This window comes from Diaporthe citri (genome assembly GCF_014595645.1).
Source record: "Diaporthe citri strain NFHF-8-4 chromosome Unknown scaffold_5, whole genome shotgun sequence".
NCBI lineage: Eukaryota > Fungi > Ascomycota > Sordariomycetes > Diaporthales > Diaporthaceae > Diaporthe > Diaporthe citri.
Window position 1 is genome coordinate 875,003 of NW_025064850.1, and position 24,478 is coordinate 899,480.

Below are 24,478 nucleotides of genomic sequence, written 5' to 3' on the forward strand. Positions count from 1 at the left end.
TCGCGAGCCTTGCTTGTGATCAATTCTAGTACGGTAGGCAGGGTTTCAAGGCGAGTGGAAGAAGATGACCTTGGATGTCCCTGTTAGAAAGGTCACGACTCAGATGCAGCAGATTGATGGCGGCGGCCCAGAACTTCTAGAATAGTCCTTCTACCGGTTTCATCGCCTGGAATCCCAGCTCCTATTCCCCACACACGTGGTCGCGCGAATCATTAGAACATGAGGCTTGGCGGCCTGCTCAGCAAGCTGTTCCCTGTCCGCACGTTGGAGCGTTGTGACATGCAGGGCACAGACAACGACGCCTTCTCCCGCGTCCGCGTGCCCCTCCTGCCCGACAATTTCACCCCGAACCGGAGCGTCGGTGGCCTCGGGCGCGAGCGCCTCGAAAGGTTGTATGTTCAAGAAAGAGGAAACGGCCAAAGTTTGTTAAGCGAGTAGACCGGGGTGTTAATAACGCCAGACCAGTGGGTCAAAAAGGGTCCGGTGAGGCCTAGCTTTGGCTCATTTCCTGGAGTTGACGGTCGAAACACTTGTGATATTGCTATGTCGCACTCGTTCAACATGATGGGATTGAGGTTCTGCAACCATGTCCAACCACTCTGCTACAGAGAACTCTTTCTGCCTCACTTCTGATGTTGCTAAGAATGCCGGTTCAAACCCTTTTCCAACCGCCTTCGACGTAAATCGAGTCATGTAGACGATTGCCATTGTTTAAAGGTCTGTTTGTCATGATATGGTATTCCTAGACTTACACTTCTTATGGCACGAAGCTATCGTGTTGGTTGAATTGAAGGATATATGAGAGTAGGCCCGAACATGTCTTGAGTGGACGCGTGAGTGCTGGAAACCTCTACTGACCCTGATAGGCCATGGAACATCCTCTATCACCTAATTGGGACACGACAAAGTGGGCATTCTTGTATGTCCTGCTTGGCTGTCTCTTTCCGGAGGTTTGATTCCTCTCTTTTGGTAGCGTCTCTCCACAGCTGAACCTTTTCTGGACGTGCTTCTGTCCCACGCCGCATAAGCAGAGCCATGCAATCTCGGGCATCTGTTTTGACTTGCGATGAGGCTCATGATGGCAACTTTGCGAGCACGTCTCACCGCTTGAACGAGGAGCCACGAATATGGGGGATATTGAGATCGGCGAATCCGTCCCAGGGACTTGGGAACCCTTGCCATGCTTTATGGCAAATGCCGAAGTGGAGACCTCGTGGCAACCCAGCATTCGTCGCAATAGCAAATGGCCGAACGGGGAACGTGCTAGCTCCAAAATTGCGTGGGCCCCATCTCAATCTGTATCTTGCATCCCCATAACAGCCTGGATCTGCTGGGACCCGGCCGCTATTCGACAGAAGAGCCTGGTTGCTCAAAAAATCTTCTGTGGATGCCGATCTGATTCGATATGTGATTGGAACAAAACCAACGAAACCTTCAGGGGGAAGTGGCAGGATGCTTCAAGCTGAATACCACCCTGGTTCTCCGTTGAGACGGGGACAAGATTTCTCCGAGACGTATCTTGCCTAATCAGATACGTGGCATGGGCCAAGCGAACTTCATGTCCATCTTAGTACATAGAAGTGTCTTTGAGCAAATTGTCTGCCACGTGCACAGACATACCAAAAAGGGCCGGAACTCTTTGCCTCGCTTATAACAAAATGCTGTCCTATTCTCCTCTTGGTCCACACCTGGGCAGATTGTGTGCTTGTCGCCAACTGCCGTACCTATACGCACTAAATTTTATATCCTTGCGTAGCTACCTTGGCAGGTCAAGAAGATCACAGTTAGGGGCAAGTGTAGTAATCGATGACTATCAATGTGTCAAGCTGAAGTCAAAAAAATGGTGGGTATGCAGATCTTGGACCCGGTATTGTCCAACCCCATATTCACATCAGTTACGACTCATGGCTTGCCGTTTTTGGTCGCACTAACCCGACGAGTCAGCCAAGGCCCAGGACAAAATTGGACCGGAAGGGGGCTTCTGAGCTCTCCGGGGTGGACTGCACTGTCCCCTACTCACACTGTCCACTATGTTTGGTTATACATTTTACCCCTTTAGTCTATCTCGCCTCGCTTTGCCGGGAGTCGTCCGCGATACTAGGGGTCTCGCTTCGCACTTGGCAGAATTGCCGTAGTCGATCGTCAGGAGGATTCTAGGCGGGGAGCTGGAGGGGGTTTAAAGTCCCAAGAGACATCGTGATCTTCAGTGAGGTAACAACGTCCACGTCAAGAGCGGAGTCCCAACATTGTAGTCAGGGGGTTGTACGAAGAGTGCGACCTGAGGACGCCTCCATCGCGGATGGACATTTCCGGCTCTTGCCCCCACGGTCGCCCGGGTATTGATGAGACTTAAGCCAGCACTCTGGCACCTCTGTGTTTGCGCTGGCGATCAGATTCCTTTTGAACTGTAAAGAGGAATGCCAAGTTGATTCACGCAGCTGGGCATCGCACCGCCGCCGGTATTCACGCTCTTTACATGCTTTGACACTCGTTTCTTGACACGCCCGACCCATTGTCTCTCCTTGCAGGAACCACATTCTTTCTATCAGTCAAAATGCGCCCCTCGGTAGCCTGGACTGTTGTCTGGCTTCTGGCTGATTCTGCGCTGTGTGTATACAAATTGCTGTCCGACGTGGGCACTCCGTGATGATTTGCTAACGTTTGACATAGCGCCGCTCCTTGGTCAGCCAAGAAGCCGCAGCGTACATTCAATCCTTACCTCGGCCGTCGTGACGCTACCAACGCCATGGATGACATCTACGACTATGTCGTCGTGGGCTCGGGTCCTGGCGGCGGCCCTGTTGCGGCAAACCTGGCCATAGCAGGACACAAGGTGCTACTTGTTGATGCAGGCGGCGACTCGGGGGACGATCTGATGGAGACTCTTCCGGCCTTGCATCTCTTCTCGACCGAGTTCGAGGACACGAGATGGAACTACTTCGTGAACCACTACTCGGACCTCGACCGCCAAGCCAGAGACTCTAAGATGACGTACGAGCTGCCCGACGGGAGCTTCTACGTTGGGCTTGATCCACCCGAGGATGCTACTCCATTGGGAGTGTGGTATCCTCGAGCTGGTACCCTGGGCGGTTGCTCTCGCCACAACGCTCTCATCAGCATCAACGCACATGACAGTGACTGGACTTACATCTCCGAACTCACGCAAGATTCCTCTTGGAGCCCGGACAGCATGCGATCTTACTTCGAGAAGATCGAGAATAATGCGTACTTGCCGAGTAGCATTGTCGGACACGGATTCGGTGGATGGCTTACAACCTCTCTCACCTCCCTTTCGCTTGTGGCTGAGGACCGGAAACTGCTTTCCCTCATCCTTTCCGCTGCCACGGCAGTTGGTCGAAACATCCTCGAATCCGCAATCACTACCGTCACTGGTCTGGCACATGTTCTCCTGGAAGATCTTAACGCTCCCGGTGAGACGAGCAACACCGGACTGTACCAGGTGCCTCTGGCCATGAAGGACTCTGTCAGGGGTGGTCCACGGGACTTGATTCTCGAGACGGCAGAGGCAGTGAACTCTGACGGGTCTCGCAAGTACCACCTGGATATCAAGCTGAACACATTGGTAAATAGACCCAGTCCCATTTAAAGTAACGGCAGTGCATTAACCATCGATCAGGTCACGAAAGTCCGCTTCGACACTACCGGAGCAACTCCTCGCGCAGTTGGTGTTGACTACATGGAAGGCTCATCACTGTACCGCGCCGACCCCCGATCAGGATCGGCTTCTGCGACTGGACACGGCAGCGTTGACGCCAAGCGGGAGGTCATCCTGGCAGCTGGTGCCTTCAACACGCCTCAGCTTCTGAAGCTCAGCGGCGTCGGGCCAAAGTCAGAACTGGAGTCGTTCGATATCCCCGTCTTGGTTGATCTCCCTGGTGTCGGAACCAACATGCAAGATCGTTACGAGGCCACTGTCATCGGCAAGACAGACAGCGACTTCGCCATTACCTCCAAGTGTACCTTCTTGCAGAGCACACCTGATGCCTGCCTCGAGGACTACCAAGCCGGCTTTGAGCCAGTCACAAAGGGCGTCTACGCAACCAACGGAATCGCCATCGCCATCACCATGAAGTCCTCCGTTGCCGAAGACGAGCCGGATCTGCTGGTCTCCGGGGCCCCGGCCAAGTTCAAGGGTTACTTCCCCGGCTACGCAGCTGACTCCCTCGCGGACGCTCAGCACTGGGCCTGGATCGTCCTCAAGGCGCACAGCAGGAACAATGCCGGAACAGTGACGCTGAAGTCTACCGACCCGCGCGACATGCCCCACATCAACTTCAACTACTACGACACGGGCGTCAACGCCAGCAACGCGGCCGAGAAGGACCTGCAGGCCACGTACGAGGGCTTCCAGTTCGCCCGCAAGGCCTTCGAGGACATGATCCCCCTGGACGGCAGCTTCCCCGAGGTCTGGCCCGGCACCAATGTCTCCAGCGAGGCCGACGTCAAGGACTTCCTGAAGGACGAGACCTGGGGCCACCACGCGTCGTGCACCTGCCCCATTGGAGCCGATGATGACCCCATGGCCGTTCTCGACAGCAGGTTCAGGGTCCGCGGCACGGAGGGCTTGCGTGTTGTTGACGCCAGTGTCTTCCCCAAGATTCCTGGCTTTTACATTGCACTGCCTCTGTACATCGTTTCTGAGAAGGCCAGTGATGTTATCATTGAGGCGGCGAAGGCTTCTTAAGCTCCAAAGACAACATGATATCAATCACCGCGTCCGAGCTAGCGTTCTCTTTTTTCAAGACCAGATACCCTCTAAGACAGAATAATGGCAGCTCAGAAGCGTACCACAGCCTGTCACCTTAGCTAGCATTGATAATATCCAAATAATTCGGACACCTTTCACGTTTTGCCACGTATGATCTGTTGCCGTACCGAGCTTTTGTGAAAATGTCTTCTCTAATTATTTCCAATCTCCTTGGTGAGCCCAGATGAGGCATTGCAGATCTTTTCAAGCAGGAAAATAAAATCCTGTGTGGTCCTTAGAAAGGTCCGACATTTCCTTGTAAGGCTATTCAAACGCCGTTACTTGTTTCCATAATGAACGAGGACGTAGATGGTAGCATACTGAACGCAACGCGAGACCATGGTTTGGGAGGTAGTAGATATATACGGGAAGTGAATGCCATTTTAGTTCCAAATAGCCTCTCGTAAATGTACTAGAAGAGGCAATTTCGATGGAATATTGGTTTTTTTGGCTGGGTCATGTATTCGAATACGCAGTGGGTGTTGTGGTGGTGGTTCGCATTAGCGTGCAGAGGGGAGGGTTGCAGTGTGTGCTGCAGCCTTCTCCGTCTGGCTATGTGCTATCGAAGGGGCCACTTACACGCACCCATCTATCTACGTACATACATACTATTTATTCCCACTGGTTCAAAGCGTTAAATCCTTATGGTTCATTACATCTCCACAGTCCGAATGGTACGGGGTACAACGGGGCCTGAATCAAGTGACCAAAGCCCTTGAGACCAGTGCTTTCCGTCGTCACCGTCACCAACCAAAACACACCGAACCTGGACCTGCCTTGCACAATCAGCTTCCTTCCCCAGGCATACATGCTATGCGGACAGCCGCCATCTCGCTACTTCTACGTGAGCACAAACTCAAGCGCTCATGCACTTCGGGACTGTGCGCCAACTTCAAGAATTGCAAGGAAAGAGTTGGGCACACGGAATTCCGGGCAACTTACTGCATGCCATCGAATGCTAAATGAGGTCACAAGCCATCAGCCTCACTTAGCACCTGCCCATTTACCAGTGTGCACACGCACAGGTTGTTGCTCGAAATTCCAGCAACCCTTTGCTATTTCTGGACTTGCTCCCTTTTACACTTTCATCAGCACGCATATTTCTTCTGTACGTGCCTCATTTCATCCAGAATCAACAGCATCACGATACCTTACCCACATACACGAAAGATGCCAGAATCAAGGCATTCCCGATCGGAACGCTCTGAGCGAGATCCCTCGGAGCGAGATCATCCCGAATCAGATCACCCCGAGCCAGAACAATCCAAGTCAGATCAGGCAGAGTTAGATCAATCCAGTCCAGATCGCTCCAAGTCAGCCGGCTCCAGGAAACATCGCTCCAAGTCAACAAACACCAACGGCCCCCAACGAGGGGTACAAGAAATCCGATACAAATTTGACAAGAAAGACCGGAGACGACATGTCCGACCATACATAGAATATGTCTTTCCGGACGGCCAAAGGTATTATGAGCCCTGTACCGAAAAGGATAACGGTTGTGTGGAGGTGGAGATGGAGCCGGAAATCAATGGAATCGTATGGATGTCCCGATTGCCGATCAATTTCATAAGCCCAACGGGGGCTTTGGTACTTCCACTTGGTCAAACAGGGGAGCAGCCCATTATGCTCTATTTGCCTGACTACGAGCCAAGAAAATTCATGCTTTCCCTTGGCCAGTATCCTCAATTCCAGCCTCCGCAAGGCCAGGCGTTTCCACAGCACCCCCAACCCGGCCAGATTCTTCAAGATCCAGCTCTTCCGAACGAGCTCGTTTTGAACCAGCCTGCTGCCAGCTATCCTCGCCAAGTCTGTCCTGTCCCGGGCCAGTACCCCGATGGCCAGCCTCTTCCAGGCCAGTCTCTTCCGCCACAGAACCCGCAACAATTCTCAGCAGAGGCCTCGCACCCACAGCCACATAGCGCCAATGATCAACAGCATTCCCAAGGAATATTCCCATTCGAAGTACCCGGTCAGCTCCAGGCAGGACCGATAACCCCAGTCAGCCTCTTCAATGATAACATGGCCGATGAGGCACAAGCTCGCCAGGTAGGTTATCAAGATGAAAGGAGGCCTGTTCACCAGGTTGCCAATCAGCAAGTGAAGAGCATTGCATTAACTTCCCAGGGTCAGCAGTTCGTTCATCAGCAAGGCGCGGGACCTTCATTCCCTCTTCTACCTGACCAGATCTCATATCAGCAAGGCGGAGAGGCTCCATATCCTCTCCAAGCTTACCAGGTCGACTATCAGCAAGCCCATGGTGATCCAGCCCCTGCCCAAGTTCCTGATCCATTCTTTGGAGGATGGAATATTATGCCAAACGAACAGCATGGCGATGAGTATAATCTGAACAATTTTAACACTGTGCGCCCTGGGTTCATTCCAGGTGGCGAGCTTGCTCCGTGGGACGTTGAAAACCAATGATGGGTGTGGGCGGAGCCTTGGTAAGCTGCCAACCCAAGAGACTCTGGCCCACGATATCTACTAACAAGTTTTATGACGGCCAGTCTATGAAGTTTGTGGGTTCCATGAGAGCTTGGGCTCGAGTCTTGGATGCGATACCACTCGCCTTTTCGGGCAGCCTGTGTTTGCATGGGTCTTCTCGACGGACGAATTCGCAGTGACTTGCTATTATCTTATTTTGCGAACACAGCGAGGCCGGCTGTACACAAGGGCCTAGAATCATGTTGCGCGGCATAAGTTCTCCCGGGTGGAAGGCAGGAAGATTTCGAAGCGTTAGAAGTTGATGGGAGGGGAAGTAGCAGTTATCTTGAATAGTTCCAAACAATGATTCCTGATCGCGAAGGTGCCACCATTGACTCGATCTGTGACAATATTACATGCCAGCAATTCGCCCAACAACCAAGTGGGGCGACTCCAGCAACACTGTATGGAGGTCGCCGACGATGATGACAAAAGGTACTGATATCCACATACCTACTGCAGTGGTCCTTCGGGTATCTAATTAGTGAGTACCAGACTTGTAGACTCCGATCCCGCAGGCAATTCTATCGTGTAGTGGTTCCAAAGGGGTGCCCAAATCTGATCAAGTGGGTCAGATGACTTGCGGACGAGATATGGATGATTACAAATTAATTTTGTGCTTGATTCGGATTGCGGACCTCGGCGTCATTAATTATGCGAACCAGTTCAAAATGGGGCATGTAGTCTGACATCCTGGTGGTGAGAGTCTCACTACTGTGTGTTGGCTTACAAATTGCGCGAGGGGGAAATCGCACGACAGACACCATCACCTAGATCCCGTAATTCTGGCAGATGTAAGCTCATTTTCATTTAAAAAGCGCCTTTACTTTCGAACGAAAGTCAGATCCTCCCTTTGAATCTGTCAGGACCCCAGACACTTAAATCAGTACTCAGTCTTTGATCTTTCCTATTCCCAGCCCATGAACCCATCCTGAGCAGCTCTAATGGCCACCGAAACTTCTCTTGCATATCGCATTCACCTCCTTGAGCGTGGTACTTCCTCAGCCGAAGGAATCAAACGGAACCTCAAGTTGGAGGAGGTGCCAAAGCCCCAACCAGGGATCGGCCAGGTGCTGGTGCGGATGAAAGCTGCCGCGCTGAACTGTGAGTGAATTCCAGAGCAGCCGTGCCCCACATTTCACGAGATCCCGTGTATTTACCATTGGCGCTCTCTAAAATCCATCCGTGGGAAACAGACCGAGACCTCCTCATCGCCACGGACGATGAGCGCTACGCGACCCGCACCCTCGCGCCCCTGGTGCCGCTATGCGACGGCGCAGGCGTAGTCGAGAGCGTGAACGCGGCACCGGGCTCCTCGTCGAGGTGGCGACCCGGCGACCGCGTGATCGTCGCCGCGGGGAGCTCGTGGAAGTCAGCCGAGCCGGGAACGGACGGCGAGCTTGACGGAACGAAGTTGCTGGGTGCGGGGGACGTCGACGGGGTGCTGCAGCAGCATATCGTCGCCGATGAGGACGCCGTCGTGCCGGCGCCCGAGGGCCTCAGCTTCGAGGAGGCTGCTGTCCTCGGCGGTGCGTATGTCAGTGCCTGGAATGCCTTGTTTGGGTGGTATAGGCCGTTGAAGGCCGGGGACGTCGTTGTAACCCAAGGCACTGGGGGTGTGAGCATTGCGGTCTTGCAGGTGAGTGCCCGGCGGCATACGACCCGGCAGTCGAGCTGGCTGAGCTAACGCATGCGTTCGGGAGTATAGATAGCTACAGCCGCTGGGGCGAAGGTGATCGCACTATCTTCCTCCCCCGAGAAGCTCGAGGTTGCGAAGCGGCTCGGTGCGGCCCACGGCCTCGACTCCAATGACCCGGAATGGGACGCCAAAGTCCGTGAGCTCACCGGCGGGCGCGGCGCGGACCATGTCGTGGATGTGGTCGGCGCATCGACGATCGTCCGGTCGCTCCGCGCAACCAGGAAGGGCGGGCTCGTCACAGCCGTCGGGTTCCTGGGCGGCTCGGAGGATCATGATTTGATACCGGAAATAGTCCTCGGTGCTAAGACTGGTATGTGGCCTTCGGATGCTTGGTCTTGTGTCAACTTGTGTGTTATACGAAAGATGTGCTGACTCATGAGATCAAGTCCGAGGCATTGTCTACGCAAGTATCCCTATGCTGGAGAACATGAGTGCGTTTTTCCAGAAACATGGCATCAAACCGGTATTGGGGCACATTTTCGAGTGGACTGAGGCCAGCGAAGCATATGCGGCCCTCCTTAATCTCAACACAGCGGGGAAAGTCGTCATCAAAATTCCCTGAGAACAAGCCGGTCCACTCACATTCGTCCCTTGGTAGCTCTTCTGTTTGATTGTCTGTCTATTTGTCGAAGTATCAAGACTAGCTAGATAGCCTTCTCATTTGTTTGAACCCACCCCGTCTTCCGTAGTTACAGCTTGTTTGAATGAAGTCACATCTACGGATTCAGCGTATTCATGCCAATCACATACGTTGGCGTCGTGTTGGAAGCTTGCAACACTAAGGTTGGGACTTTTTGCGCTGGGCAACCATGGTCTGCGTCAACTGGTGCCTCAATTTGGAGGGAGGATTTGAAGAGGCGCTTGGAGTTCTCGTCATGTATCTTCTTGGCCTACCTCCCAACAAGGCCGCCCCCAAACCATCTATCGTGACCATGTTTACCTGCGTGTTGGTTTTTGAGACCCAAGGCAGCAGTCTTGCCTTTTCTCTCATGGAATGAGATCTCATGGTACGAAATAGTACTTGAACAAACGAGACCATCTCATATGGGCGTTTGGAATAGCAGCTTACCTCTCTTGACTCACTGACATCCATTCACTATCGTCAATTACTTATTATCAAGTCACCCGGTTGTATCACTCCGTGGATTCACCCCTTCGATTCAATGACTTCAGGCCGGCAGGTGTTGTTCTCGTCTTCACTCAGCAATCTCTCGAATACTTAAAGCCAGAAACCTGAGGCCTGTCCGTTCTTTTCCTCCTTGGAATCTATCCATCATCAACACTCGCAAGCCTCACAATCGACTGACACAACAACATCACAAACACTCAACAAAACACTCAACCTATCTCACCCCAACCAAACATCAAGATGCAGTTCTCCATCAAGACTGTCCTTACCATCGCCATCGGCATGGCCGCCCTGGCTGCTCCCGCTGAGGGCATCAGCTGCTGTGCCTTCAGCGACTGCACCGTCTGTGCCGACTACGGCCACCCGATCGATTCCTGCGACTTCTGCCAGGTAGGGTTCCATGATCCACAATCCTCAAGAAGAAACTAACCCTGTCTCTCTACAGGACCCCTACGGAGTCTGTTGCTAGGCCTAGGCACTCAACAAGATCGAGAGTGGATTCCCTCACGCCATCATCGGCATGAAATGGGACGTGGGAGTTTTTGGAATCGACCCGGAGAGACCCAGGCAATCGGAGCTGCTCTTGTGCAATCATCCAGACAGAGTGTGCTAGGAAAGGGGACCAGGAAAGGGCACGACACAGATGATAGAGAATAAACACTGAGGTTCTCTATTACATGTATGATCCTGTGTGAAATGTGATTTATTGCCTGGATATTCGCGTATCATTTCTTTGAGAACGTATGTTTTCGTGACAGCTGATCAGTGCCAGACTAAATGAATGAACATCATTGGCTTCGGGAAACGTCGGGACACCGCTTTATATTCTCTGAGGAGAAGATGTCGGGCAATTGCGTAGCCCGGTGAGACATCAGAATCATCCCACTTCTCCATATCGGGGGAATGGCCCATGTTGAAATATGTAGTCTAGCTCCTAGATGTGTCTGCAACAGTACCGCAGCCAGGAAGTCCACTGTCACCAGCCTTGCGTATGTGGCTTGCGTGTGAGGGGAGAGCATGATCACAATGTGTGCCCCACAACAACTCATAGCCTGATTCCGGGCAAAACATGCTCGGCTGTTGCTCATGCGCAGTAATGTAAGTACGGGCGAGTTAAAACCAGAATCCCGGGTGGGACATGGCAGACCGAATCGACGACGCAAGGCGCAGGAGATGGTCTTTCGACTGGATCAGTTTCAAGATGATCGGATAAATAGGCGTCTGAGTCTAACTTGGTGACTGATGAGATATAGGATATGTAGTATATCTGATAGGTCCACCCAGAATCAAAGCGGGTGATGTCTCTCTGGGCACGCGTGTCTTATGTAAGCGTGCCATCGTGTTGAGGTTGCAAGGTTACATTGCAGGCATGAGACGATTAAGCGAAGATAAAGTGAACGGCTATAGAGTTTTGCTTGTGATTTGGCACTCAGGGGCTCGTATCGTATAAGCAGACCACACTTCAGGGTGTCTGCCCGATTGCTTCGCGGTTGTGATTGTGGATGAAAAGACATGAATGGACTTGGAAAGGCACAGGGCAGAAGTCGTCAAAAGCCACTCGAACTATGTCGACGTCTTGGGCTGCAATACGAGGGAAGCGCACGATCAAGCACATCCAGCACCTATCCGCCCGGTTCAGATGACGGGGAATCAGAGTTCATCCAATGACATGGCAGACATGCACCAGACAATCGCAATGGCAGGACGACGGATCCGTCCCAAGGGATCGTTCTGCTCCCAGATCATTGGACGCACCTGATGTCGATCACCGGCGATGTGCATTACGAGTTCTCGAAGCAGTCTGGCAGGACTCGACGGCCCTCTTGATGTCTGGGCTCGTGGTTTCAGAATAGCAATTGTCTCAATTTGTCGCAGGGAATAAATGCTGGAGGCTCCATCGAGCATGCTGCACGAGCCAGGAGCCGGCCATTGGGCAGCTTGGAGAGCGGGCAACAGCCCAGAAGCTGCTACTAGCGCCGCGCGATGGTGACCCCACTGCCCTGTGACACGGCGAGGGGGCCCTGGCATTGCTGCACAGGCTGCGGCTTGCACCGCACTGGCACCACGGCCAACCTTGACCTTGGAGGACAGGGTCAGGACAAGACAACAGACCGGGGCAGCTTTTGCCCCGACTCGTCATCCTCATCTTTTCCAACGACCTCATGTTGATTGATCACCGTCACACAGCACTACCAAGGCCCTGCGGCACTCGACCTGCTCCGCTGCCACACCACCAATTGTGCTACTTCTCCCTCGGACGACCAGTCTCAACAGCGAACACCAGCTACACTGGGCAGGTGGATATGCGGACAGCTGGATGAGATACCGACCGATACCTCGCGCGCCACTCTCCTCACCTCTTTCTCTCACAGCCATTTCCCGCGCCCTGCCCGATGCAATGGTCGCGTCAATATCGAATAACTCCTCTACAACGACACTGCCGCATCTGCACCTCGTCTTGACAGCTCGCTGGCCCTGATCCGGGCCCAGGGCTTAGGCCTTTGCTGCTCTGGCCTCGACCCAAGCCAAGCCTTCCTTCGCACATCGTCGCCCAATCCACACACCGAGACAGTAAGCTGGAGACGCCGACATGCTGTCCCATTTCAGGCTCCATCGACGCGGCCCGTCCAACCCTTCCTCGCCCGTGCCCGATCAATTGAGTCCCCTCGATCATGCCGAACATACCCACTCGGCCCACGATGTCTCGAACCGTCCAGACTTTATGACCAGGCCCATCAATGCCGCCAGCACCCCTCCCGTTCATCCGGCCGGCCCTCGAACAGACCCCGACCCCACGCCTAACAGGAAACCTTCAGAGCAGTCCTTGAAGGAATCATCGTCACCGTCTGTCAAATCGCCGCAAAATACCGGCGATTCCGGCTTCATGGGTGGGCTCGCCCTCGAGAACTACCGCCGCGCCTTCGGGGCCAAGCGGGACGACTCGTCAGCAGTCGTCCGTCAGGCACCACCAGCCACCCAGCAAACCCCACGATCGAAGCCTCTTCCACCGCCTATAAATACCAACTTGCCTTCCGCGCACCCACCTCCCGTCCCCGTCAAGGAGCTGAGATCCCGGTCGTCTTTCGTCGCCCCAACCGAATTGCAAAATAATGCCGGCGCAAGTGGCAAGAGGCCTTCCGGCACCCGGCTCACCTCCGAGCCTGCCACCCTCGCCTCGTCGCAGTCTGTTGCAGAGTCGCAAAAGGGCAAGAAGGGGCTTCCCTTCCTCAAGAACCCCATGTCCGGCCTTTTGATGCGCCGTAAAGCTTCACAGAATGCCCCCGACCTTCGCCCGTTGCCCCTGCCCCAGAAGCCTGCCGAGGCAATCTATGACCCTCGCATAAGAGGCACGAGAGTTCACGACTTCAGTGCTCCCAGGCAGCGCGTGGTTCCTACCAGGAAACCTACAGTGCCGGGAGCTGAGGTCTGGAGCGGTATCCCGGGAGTGTCGTCCAGTGTTGTACCTGACCCTATATCTCGCAGCCCGACTGGCAGGAGTAGCAGCGCCGTATCAGAGAAGACTCAGCCTGGAGCATCGGACACAGAATCGCAGAGACCACATGAGCTTTCGAAAGAGCCGTCCAAGAAGTCGGCTACCGAACTCAAACGTGTCTCCTTGGACGATAAGCCGCTCCCAGCGGAGCCTGAGCCTTCTTCGGATGAAATTGTTGTTGAAGCTCAACGTTCTACGTCTCGAAACTCAGGGCCCGGTGCCGCAACTGACATCGGCTCGATGAGCAAGGCAAATCCATCGACCAGGACGAACAAATCGCGGCACATCTCACTTTCTGATGGTTCCATCAAGGATGGGGTTGCGCTTGCTCTGCCAAAACATATGAAGAGCACATCATCACGATTCAGCTTCGATATGATGGGCGCGGCAAGAGCGGAGAAGGCCCTGGAAGAGCGACACAGGCAGAAAGAACTAGAGAGAAAAGCAAATAATCCAACGAATAGGGATTCGAGATTTGACGACTTCGACGAGGACTCGTTCGATTACGATGCAGCTATGGCCGAGGACGGGTTTGAGGAGGATATTCCTATGATTGGCGATGACGACTTCCTCGACGACGACGCATTCTTCGAGGAGGACGTCCCGGTGGTCGGCGACGATGTGTTGGAGGTGGAGGACGACCCTGACAATGATCAAGAAAACTTTGCCGGCTTCGTGTTCCAGAGGTCAAATCCACAATCATCGCTGGCAAGTCCTGCCCCGGGAACACTGCAAGCCACCCCAAGGGATGCGACAGGCAAGGCTATTGGATATGCCATGACCAAGGATACAACACCAGAACTGCAATCTGCCACGTCGCCGCTGGCAAACACTGAGGCTTCTCTAAATCATGAGGACTTATCTGGTGCTGACGGTCTCGGCATACAAGAGTCCGAGGCCCCTCGCAAAACTCAATACGACCCCACAGTCTTCCAGGAAAGACGACATCAGCAGATTGACGATGGTGGGGACCTCGCGGGCACGGGAGACAAAGAGCTGTACTTCGACGAAGGCTTGTTAGAAGAGCTGAGGATGGAAGCGGACGAGATACAAGAATCCACCTTCGATGAGTCCATCTTTGACATCGACGACACAGACCAATATGGCCGTCCGATACCAGGCGCCTTCGCCCAAGCTCAGGCCACCAGAGTGGTCCAAGAGCAGGAAGTGAAGAAACGTGAATCCGACATCGCTTCAGCATCCGGGCTGTCTGGCTCGACAGCCCACACCTCGGTCAGCCTGGGCCTGCAGCCTATGCCGTCGATGACGGAGAAGGGAAGAGAGCTGTCCTCTCAAAAGGATGCTGCTCCTGTCACTGCCCCGTCCGAAGTCCCAACTGAGGGCCAAGTCGCCGCTTACCAAGCTGCTTTAGCCGAAGCTGCCCACAAGGCTGCTGCGTCTGGTTGGAAATTCAAGTGGGAAGACCAGCCAGGATCGCCTCCGTCTCCGTCTCCATCTCCACCTCTGCCGCCGCCTCCGCCGCCAGCCGACCCGGTTGACCCAGACGTCACGATCACATCACCTACGACAGGTTCACAGCCAAGCAGCGGTGGGCAAATAGTCGACAATGGTATCCAGGACGAATACGACGAGTATGCGGATTATGATGGCTATGGGGGAGGGTTTGACGACAACTTCGATGACGAGTTCGAGTTCGACGACGACTTCATTGCAGAAGCGAATGCAGAAGCACTGGCCTACGACTCGGATGGGTTTTACGGTCAGGAATTTGGCTTCTACTCTGCGCCCGTCCCGCAGGGTCATCATGGGGCGTCGAAATCCAATGGCTCGTCACTGACCACCGACAATGTGTACGGTGGATATTTCGGCCCGTCAGGCATCGGCCGTACCACCAGCGGCCGCGTGGTGAGCCGGGAACCAAACCTGACCCCAATCACAGAGCGGTCTGAATACTCCAACCGCAACTCGATCATGAGCCTCGGCCTGCCGTTGGGGACCTCGGAAGGGCGAAATTCCCTCCAGAGTCCTGGCCTGGCACAGCTGGCCATGATGACTGACGACGGCAAGATGAGTCTCGCAGAACTTCTGCGCTTGCGTAGCAAGGCGTGGGGAGGCAGTCAAGTCAGTCTGAACTCGTCGAGGGAAGGAAGCCCGCGGTCAGAACGGGCCCCTCCTGGCGATAGGTTTGAGGGGACGTCTAGCCCAGCGCCGTGGGAGACCGGGAGGCCGAACTCCCATTTAGGCCTTTCTGGTGGCACACATGCGAGGAAGACCTCGTCGTTCTCTCTATGGAGCAATTCCGATGCTGCGAGCGGTGCGGGGAGCCCAACATTGTGTATGTCGATGCCGAACAGCGCACCACCCCAACCGCTCTTCTCACCCCCGCCACCACCTGTACCACAACCCTCCCCCGGGCTGCAATGTCCGCCTGTGATTGAAGACGAAGAGGAAGCTTCCAGCCCAGGTTTATCCACCAAAAGCCCGACGGCAGATGACGCCCATGAGAACAAGGACGCCTATGACGCCAATTCAAAAATCGACAATGTTACCACCTCGCTTGATGCCGCCCCGCCCCCGCCTCCAGGGCCCCTTGAATCACCCCCGCCTCCACCACCAAACACGACCGTCTCTTCCCCCTCGAAGCGTCTCGGCCATCGCCACAAGAGCTCTGCCGAGAGCATCTCGTACTCGATAGACGAGGACAAGGAGAGCGGGGAGACGCGATGGGTGATGGAGCGCAGGCGGACGGCAGAGAGCGGTGAGATCGAGGTACTGAGACGGGAGGTTGTCAGCGCCGGGAGCATATAGTCCCTGCCTAGCCTTTCAAGGCTGGTATATGGACTGGCTGGGGCCACGGTTTTGGATTACGATAATGAAAGCGTTATTACGCTTATTTTCACTCTAGAGAGAATTATGCTACGGCTATACAAAAAGGATGTTTCCATTGCGGGGTTGGATATATTATCGGCGCTCTGGGATGGGAGCACAGCGGTCTAGTACGACGCGCGTGGATACGCGGCAAATTGAATGTCCTGTGGGAGCCACACAATTGATTCTTCCAAAGCGGCCCCATTGCGATAGAAGCTTGCTGTGCTGTAGGAACTTCTCAACGAAACAGAGTGAACACCATACTGTGTATCACGGAAAAGTCGTGCAGCCACGGTGGGCCTCTGCTTTTCAGCGTGTCCAGTGTCTGCTGAATTGTCCGCCCAGTCTGTCTTCGAGACTTTTTACCATGCCTTTTTCTCTGGCTAAATCGAGAGACAGGGTAGAGAATAGATTTCCTCTGGCTTGAAGCATCCCCGCCATTATCAGGGCTCATGAGAAGACGTGGAAGCGTCCAGGGGCGGCCATCGTATGAACTGCGGGACCAAGAAATTGGTTTGAGAGGTTTTTTGAAGGCGACAAAGGCCGAGAACAAAGATCATTGTTAACAAACCCTGGATGGTTGGGAACCGCGTGAATTGTATCCAGACTAGCCGTCGGCAAAGTGAAGACAGGCGAAGTAACGACTGTTCGAGTTCCTTCACTGGTCTGCATCCTGCATCTGATGATGTGATAGGTCCGCCAAGTTGAACTTGATTAATTCTTCCAGTCACCGTCACTCGTGGTGTTGTCCCTGTTAGTTCCCACCAGTCGACCATTGTCAGGAAACCTGGATTGGTCGAGGTGGGAACGAGGCTGGAAAAGCAACAGCGGCAAGAACCAAAGAAGGAATACAAAGGGCTTTGTCAACGCACAGAGCTATTGTTGACTTGTAAGTCGCAAATGAAACAGTATCAAAGATAGTGAGTTATTCCCAAGTATAATATGCTCTGGGTATCATCTGCTGTTGGATTATGGTTTCGGGGACTAATGTCTGGTCAACAGGAATTTTTATTTGCTTCAATATCAAGACACCCACAATGTGTGTCATCATCGTGGACGCTGCTCTTGTAAGTTACCTCACGCTCCTCATTCTTTCCCTGAATATGTCATCTCCCCCTAGGCAACAAAATATAATATACCACCTGACAGGAGACATCTCAAACTCTATAGCACTCACTAACAAACAGCATCTATAGTGCGATTCGACTTGCCCTTACGCTGCTACAGACATCCCTGCTGGGTGTCTCAGAGTCTACCCATATACATACTTGCAGTCTATCTGCGAGGCCGCAGACAGCGTTTTGGGTTCTTGCGGAAATGTGGAGATACAGAAGCGCGAGGACAAGGACGGCAGCAGGATCGAGAAGCGAATTTGTGAATCTGTAAGTACAACAACAAATTGTAAACAGACTGTGACCCCCCTGTCTTCCATGAGTCTTTTCCTGATCACAAACAAGGATAACAAACACCCATTGTGTACAATTGCTAACTCTCAAATTTACAGTGCATTGCCTGGTCCGCTCTGATGAGAGACAAGGACGGCCGCAGGGCACGACGCTCGATCCGCAAGGAGGTGTCGCTGCGAAGTGACTCTGACGCTGAGGAGGGAGCGGCGGTCATGACGCCCCCGGACTCTGCAGTGTCATCGGACTTCGAGACAGACGTCTAGAGTATTGGGTGCATCGACAAGGACTTCATTGTGGAGTGCCCGCGGATGCGGCCAGACTCTTGATTTTAAGTACAGCCTAATATCTTTCCTAGAATACAATTCACAGATTGGTCCCCTGATATATAAAACGCTCGCTCCCCTTGAGTCATCCGAATTGCGTACATATGTGACAATTACGTCCTGTCCAGATTTTACAAAGTCTGGCCTGCTGTGAAGTGTGCAGAAGAGTCAGCTCGCATTAGGGATAATTACAAGGACATTAAAACTGATTATATCGACCTAGGCTTTCGTGTCACGATCTATTCACCCAGTCAGACTAATTAAGGCCTCGAATTCGGTGGGAGACTTCCAAGGTTTCACACCTGAAGATGTCCACAGCGTCGCTAATTTAGAAGACCCATTGTCCTTAGGAACACTAATCCCTCCTGAAAGCCCCTGGGCACTTATTTCAGCGCTTGGGATCCACCGAGAAGGACCTTGGAAAATCAAGCAAGCGCAAGAGGAAAAGCAAATGCTTGCACGTGCGGTGCTTAGGACTTTTTTCTTCTGTTTTAGTTACAGCCTTACGGCCCAAACTCTTACGTCACCCCTTGAGAACATTCCGTCTGGTCTCTTGCCCGCCGACCTCCTAGTCGCGGAATTTTACCGAGCGTTGCAATAAACGTGATGCCTGGGTTGCTTCTTCCGCGGGGACTGGGGTTTCGGGTTTCTGCTTTTCCATGTGGCAACAGTCCGTGGGTTACTGGGAAGTACCTCGTAATTGGCTGGATATATTTTGAGATTATTGACTATGATTGGCATTGTGAAGTTCTGCGAGTGGATGGTGACTTTCAGGTCTCGTGACACAGACTCTGATGTTCACCGCATTAGCAATGCCTCCTGCATAGGTATCCAGTCCAGTGCCACTTCAACAAGAAATAAAGGTAACCGCCACATCCGAAGAGGACCAATGGACACCGCCACGGTGGTTCCAAGCACAGCGCATCTTGCGGACGCAAGTCGGGTCCCGTCCGTGCCGGACCACATCCACCCCCAGCTCCCATGGACACCGGAAGTCGTCGCGTCCCGCCCAGACGGCCGGTACTCTTGGTTGCATCAACCAAGATGGAGGTAATCTAACCTAGTGCGCTCCTTAACAGTGGAGAACAGAAGTAGTCCGACGTTGACACTTAGCTGCTTTCTAATTCCATCTCAAGGTTAGCGTGGGCGAGTTTAGACGGCTTAAAATTCATCAGCCGTCGGTTCCTGGGCTTGAGGACAAAGGGAAAGGCGGATGACGAGGCGTAGGGCTACAATAAGCTAAGGGGTCAACCGCAGCAGAGACCTTTTGCACTAAAAAGTTGTGTTTACTTTGAAGCCCAGCGGGGCGCTTCATGCTGAATGGTCAGCAGCTAGTGTGCTTGAACCTACGACATTACTGGTTTGGTAGCATGCCAGATCTTCTCCTGCCGCCGAGTATTGTCTGACCTGTTCCTACCTAGCTGTCTCTCCCATCCCACCATGGACGAGTCACACTTGAAGGGTCTGCCATGGCCACATACCCAGATAGCATGGCAAGCTGCCGGTCCTCGCCGAACAGCGTACTACGGACGGAGAATAAGAATCAACGAGGAGCCTGTAGAATGCAACAAAATTCGCCAGACCAGACAGTCCAGTCTGCAAGATGACCCCGGATCCCCAGCGGTGTGGCTCGGCACACGTCGAGCCTCTACCCGATCCGAGGTAATGGGTAGATGTTTGGCGACTGGGGTTCGAGAAGCTCCAGTTGCCAACAGAGTGATATGTAAACGCGGGTTGGTCCATATTGGCCCATATTGGGTGACGAAAACAGTATGACGTGCGTGGCCGCGACACGCCTTGGCCGGCGGTTACACGGCTTCACCGCGGCCGGAAAGCGTGTTACAGAAGTGACGCCTGGGCGGGCGGAGACTGGTTGAGCGTTTGATATTTTCCGACGCGTTGATCGCCCACAGGACCGGTCGATCTCAGCCCCCAAGCGATTGATTGTCTTCAGAGCTGTCAAGGTCTGCCCTGTGAGGGCGCTGCAAGCAGAATTCTCCGCCGGTGGTCTGGGCCATGGGGAGCAGCAGTGAAGCTCGTGATGTTGCCGAGGATGAGTCAGGGTGGTGACATCTGGAGCCGCTCCTCAGTCGGTGAGCTAGCGGCAAACTCAGTGGACGAGGTGTGCTGGGAAGCAAACACCTGACGTACCGAGTTGCTGAGTCGCTGACTCGCGGCCGGGGACAAACCTGGTGAGTGCAGGCGTCAATGACGGCAGTGGTCGCGACGGCCGGCGAAGCGGGTAGCCGAAAATAGGCGCACGCTATCCCGGACTTGTGGGGCCAGCCGGGGCGTGGAGACAGGCGGTCAAAGCCGAAGCGAGAGGGCACGACCGGCCTGGCTAACGGTGGACGGTGGACGGTCGACGATGGACGATTGATGGTATGGATGATGGTCGGTGGAACTTGGAAGTGGATGGAGGAAGAATGCAGTGATAGCAGCCCATGGCCAGTTACACAACAACAGTCACACTTGATCTGCAGGACAACATGAGCCGGTACAAAGCTGTCGTACCTGTTTGAATGGGGGCAACACGGATAGGTTCCGTGGGGGTTAGGTAGTGCTGGGCCCTGGTGTGGCGGCGATCGCATGCTCGCTTGCTGAGCATATACTGTATACTGCCTAGGTCCTGTACTGTAATTTGATCATATGCCGACCCGCCAGCGCCAATAGAGTACGACATGGGCCTTGGGCCGTAGACCCTGGGGCATGGAGTATTCGAGTGCGCAGCAAGACTCGCGATGTCCACTGTAGTGCAGGTTGTCCAGGAGAACGACGGAGGAGACAGATCTAGACTAGACTCTGTGGTTGAGCGTTGAGCCGCATCGCATTGTCCGACTGACCTCGATGTTGCAGGACGCCGGAGCCGAGGTCGGCCAATGGAGAAAACCCAATGACCACTGGCGGGTGCATCGTGATTGAAACTCAGAGGCCAGTGACGAGATCTGGGGGAGCGGAGATCATGATGGCGGCTTTTCTGTTGCTGTGGGTATCCTTGCAGGTCGTGTCATGCCTGCCTAAGGTCCCGTTCCGCTAGCGTGGCCTGCGAGGAAGCAATACGGAATTGGAGATGATGAGGGTCTGAATGCTACGGTGGGATGGTACTTCCCAGACATGTACGTATGATGGCATGGAGCGGCGCTGGCAGTCTGAAGTTCCTGGCCATTCAGGCGAGGCAGGGCTGGCCGCCTCACTTTGTCGAGAGCCTGCCAGCCAATCAGCCGGGCCTCGACGCAGCCAAGCGCATCCTGGCAGCCGGGGGTAGGGTTTGTGGCTTGGCTGTGCCTTTCTGGACGAACGCTGGAAGCTGGAACATCCACACTAGTACTGTTAATAAAGGTCGGAAAAGCGTAGACGACGGTTGGTGGCAGAGTCGAGACAAAATGTCTTTGATGACCACCTACCTGCCTGGCTGCTTGACGCTCGGTCAGGGCAATCACAGTTGTCGGGGGTCGGGCGGCGGCTGTGATGTCTGCAGGAGGTGAGCGATGCCGGATCGAGCAGCATTGGGAGTCGACAGTCGTCAAGATTTCGAGGAAGGGAAGATTGTCGTCAGGCAGGCAGGCAGTCAGTCAGTCAGGTTGCGACTTGTAAGGTTGGCAGGGTTGGGCGCTGTTGGGTTCGTTAGTTGGCTGGCGGGCTGCACGGCGGTGAGTTATGTAAGCCGTCGTGCGGACTCTTACAGTATTATCTACTGCGGTACGTACGTACATCTCGAGAGCCACGGCAGGCGTGAGAACAGGCAGCGCCTCCCATGCAACACTCCTGCCCTCTGCCAGCTGCCATCAACAAAGTGCAGGTTCATCAGCAGCGAGCGTGTACACAGCTGTGCAGTGCATCGCATCGCATCGCATCGCATCGCAGCGCACCACCTAGACCACACACTGACTATCTCGTGTGGTATTGTAGCACATCAATCACAACAGCCAGCCTGATCTTGGCCCGTTGGATTTTTACACTTCTTCTCCATCGTCGTCGTCCTCGTGTCCCACGCAGGACGTAGTAGGTCGCACACAGCACGTACATGGCAGCAGCATGGCCAGAACAGCAACCTGGCTCCAACTGGCCCATCGCAGCGTGTCCAGGTGATCCTGTGCTCGTCCCGTCAACGCGGCGCTTGCCAACGCATCGACAACCCACATACACATTGAACACAATCCCCGTCCTGCCCGCCTGCGTGCCCATGCCCACCCTACCAGCCTACCTACCCCAAAGCCTACACACTACCTAGCGAGGTATGCATGTACATGCAGTCTGTGCCTGCCACTCCGCTCCACTCCACTCCACTCCACCTCACCCTTTTTGGGTTGTCCAAATTCTCCGATGCCATGGCTTGCCCGACGGGGAAAGTTGCCCATCTCGAATGACCTAGTCCCTCTGGCTCGAGTCCAAGATGAGATGAGATGGTTTCATTGCCGTCAGGCACATCCCCCCGACCTGGCCAGAATATGCTTCGGCTCCAACCCTGCCAATGACACCTCAGGAAACGGTCTCTCGACACACGATACGGGACAATGATGAAATAAAATAAACAACGAGGCAGATGTCATGCGTATCCCTCGGCACCCAGCTGGGAAGCCTCGGGGTGGTAGATGTAATACACACAAACCTGAGTTAGTAGCTTGGCCAAAAAGTAAAGGGACACCATCTGCGAGGTCGTTACAGCCGGCCGCGGATTGATGGTTGATGGTTGCTGGGCACACGGGCAGACAGGTGGCTGTGGAAGGATTGCGACCGACGACAATCGAGATGGGTGGAGCATGGGGATGTTGGGATGGGATGGCCTGGGATGGCCTTCCACTTCCGGGCAACATGCGCTGCTGCACGCACTTTCCAGCAGTCACCCTGCAGCGCCGTGTCCAACCGTCAGCGATGTCAGACCATGCACACCCGTCTCGACAAATCGGAGCCCCACGCGGCCCATGCAAAGGGTGCTGGGACTCTGACCTGCATTCCCTAGGTCTGCACCTCTGCACGCTCCGGTTCTTCGTCGGTGTGGTGGGTGTGTGGGTGTGTGCGCGCGTGTGTGCGTGTGTGTGCCACAGCAGGCGCACACTGTCGTCAAGCTCGAGCCAGTCGTTTCGCCAGCAGCAGACACCAGACACACACAATACTGGCGTCCCCCCACAACCGTCTGACCGATCGCTTCGCTTGTCGCCCGCAGCCACGACCAGACCGAAAACGCCCGGCCAGATAAGGTACTATTGCCAATGACGGTGCCCTCCAATGCAGCAGATGCTACCTGTGCAAGCCGCGGCATCACTGGGTCTGCCGCATGGCTGGGCTGCGTGCGCGCGGCTCTCAGGCCTCAGGCTCAGGCTCAGGCATGAACCGACTGACTGCTTCTGAGACGGATGGGCACACATCATGACCTCTACAACCAAACCAATTCAAACAATCGTGGGAAGAAGTCATGCGGCAGAAGCTGTCCCTCGGAAGTAACCGACGGGAGGTGACGTGTCTCGGAGACTCGAGAGGATCTTACAACGGCCTTTTTCCACTACCTACTGATCTAGGTTCCCCAAGGTTGATGGGGCAAAGCAGCGCGTTAGCAACATGTCCATGGCCGTCGTCTTGGTGCGCCCTCGACTAGATGCTGATGACTGTCAATAAAAATATCCGTCCACGGTACGTACATGAAGTAGATACGGATTACAGGCGGTGGTGTCTGCTGGCCTGCTGGTCTACCTACCTTTGGGATTGCACCTCGGAAACACGCATCTTACCGCATCCAGCACCCCAGTCCTGGTCGTATAATGCAAAGTTATATTGGCTGCCGGCCAGCCTCTCATAGAGCTTCCTTGGGCTGCTTGGACTGCTTGGACTGCTTGGACTGCAACCCACTAGCAGCCGCTACGGGCTGTGCGGGATGCAGCTGTGTCTGGCACGTACCCAGGTAGTGTAGGAGCCAGACCATCGGCCTGATCCTTGGCCCCGATTCTCCCACACCATCAAGAGCCCCACCCTGGGCCAATCGTCATTTACCCACACACCCCCCAGGATGCATGGCCTGCGCGGGAATTACAAAACCAAGCCCGCAATCTGGTCATGTACGACGTACGGTTGTACCTCCTTCAAGCCTCAGCGCGCGAGTGGCTTTCATAAACAATCTGTCCCCGGCCCGTCCAAGGCCTCGAGAACCGTTCCTCTGTTTGCTTCGAACTCTACTGCCCGTCGATCTTTCGGTGCCCTATCGTCATCCTCGCTGTTTTCTCCAGTGAGGCCCTCTAGTCACCGCTCAAGACAGCCTTCATCCCAGCTCCCCGAGAATTTCAAGGCTGCCGCCACGGCCCGGGCCCTTTCGCTCCTCCGCCCTGCCTCACTCTCGCTGCGAACCTTGCTCCATCGCA

General features: G+C 54.4%; 5 protein-coding genes across 5 annotated transcripts; all 5 read left to right on the top strand.

Moving 5' to 3' along the window:
* Positions 1 to 219: 219 nt before the first annotated feature.
* On the top strand, positions 220 to 4,705 carry INS49_010948 (uncharacterized protein; the record flags this gene model as incomplete). Its single annotated transcript, XM_043171670.1, has 3 exons — positions 220 to 392; positions 2,671 to 3,583; positions 3,638 to 4,705. The coding sequence occupies 3 exons, from the start codon at positions 220 to 222 to the stop codon at positions 4,703 to 4,705; spliced, it is 2,154 nt and encodes a 717-aa protein (XP_043023415.1).
* A 3,488-nt stretch (positions 4,706 to 8,193) lies between these two features.
* INS49_010949 (uncharacterized protein) lies at positions 8,194 to 9,510 on the top strand (the record flags this gene model as incomplete). The annotated part of the gene is made up of 4 exons (XM_043171671.1): positions 8,194 to 8,353; positions 8,446 to 8,888; positions 8,958 to 9,258; positions 9,335 to 9,510. The coding sequence occupies 4 exons, from the start codon at positions 8,194 to 8,196 to the stop codon at positions 9,508 to 9,510; spliced, it is 1,080 nt and encodes a 359-aa protein (XP_043023416.1).
* An 807-nt stretch (positions 9,511 to 10,317) lies between these two features.
* On the top strand, positions 10,318 to 10,546 carry INS49_010950 (uncharacterized protein; the record flags this gene model as incomplete). Its single annotated transcript, XM_043171672.1, has 2 exons — positions 10,318 to 10,467; positions 10,523 to 10,546. 2 exons carry the CDS (start codon positions 10,318 to 10,320, stop codon positions 10,544 to 10,546), a joined length of 174 nt encoding a protein of 57 aa, XP_043023417.1.
* Positions 10,547 to 12,799: 2,253 nt separating this feature from the next.
* Positions 12,800 to 16,339, top strand: INS49_010951 (uncharacterized protein; the record flags this gene model as incomplete). The annotated part of the gene is made up of 1 exon (XM_043171673.1): positions 12,800 to 16,339. One exon carries the CDS (start codon positions 12,800 to 12,802, stop codon positions 16,337 to 16,339), a length of 3,540 nt encoding a protein of 1,179 aa, XP_043023418.1.
* A 1,097-nt stretch (positions 16,340 to 17,436) lies between these two features.
* On the top strand, positions 17,437 to 18,068 carry INS49_010952 (uncharacterized protein; the record flags this gene model as incomplete). Its single annotated transcript, XM_043171674.1, has 3 exons — positions 17,437 to 17,466; positions 17,731 to 17,781; positions 17,904 to 18,068. 3 exons carry the CDS (start codon positions 17,437 to 17,439, stop codon positions 18,066 to 18,068), a joined length of 246 nt encoding a protein of 81 aa, XP_043023419.1.
* Positions 18,069 to 24,478: the final 6,410 nt, after the last annotated feature.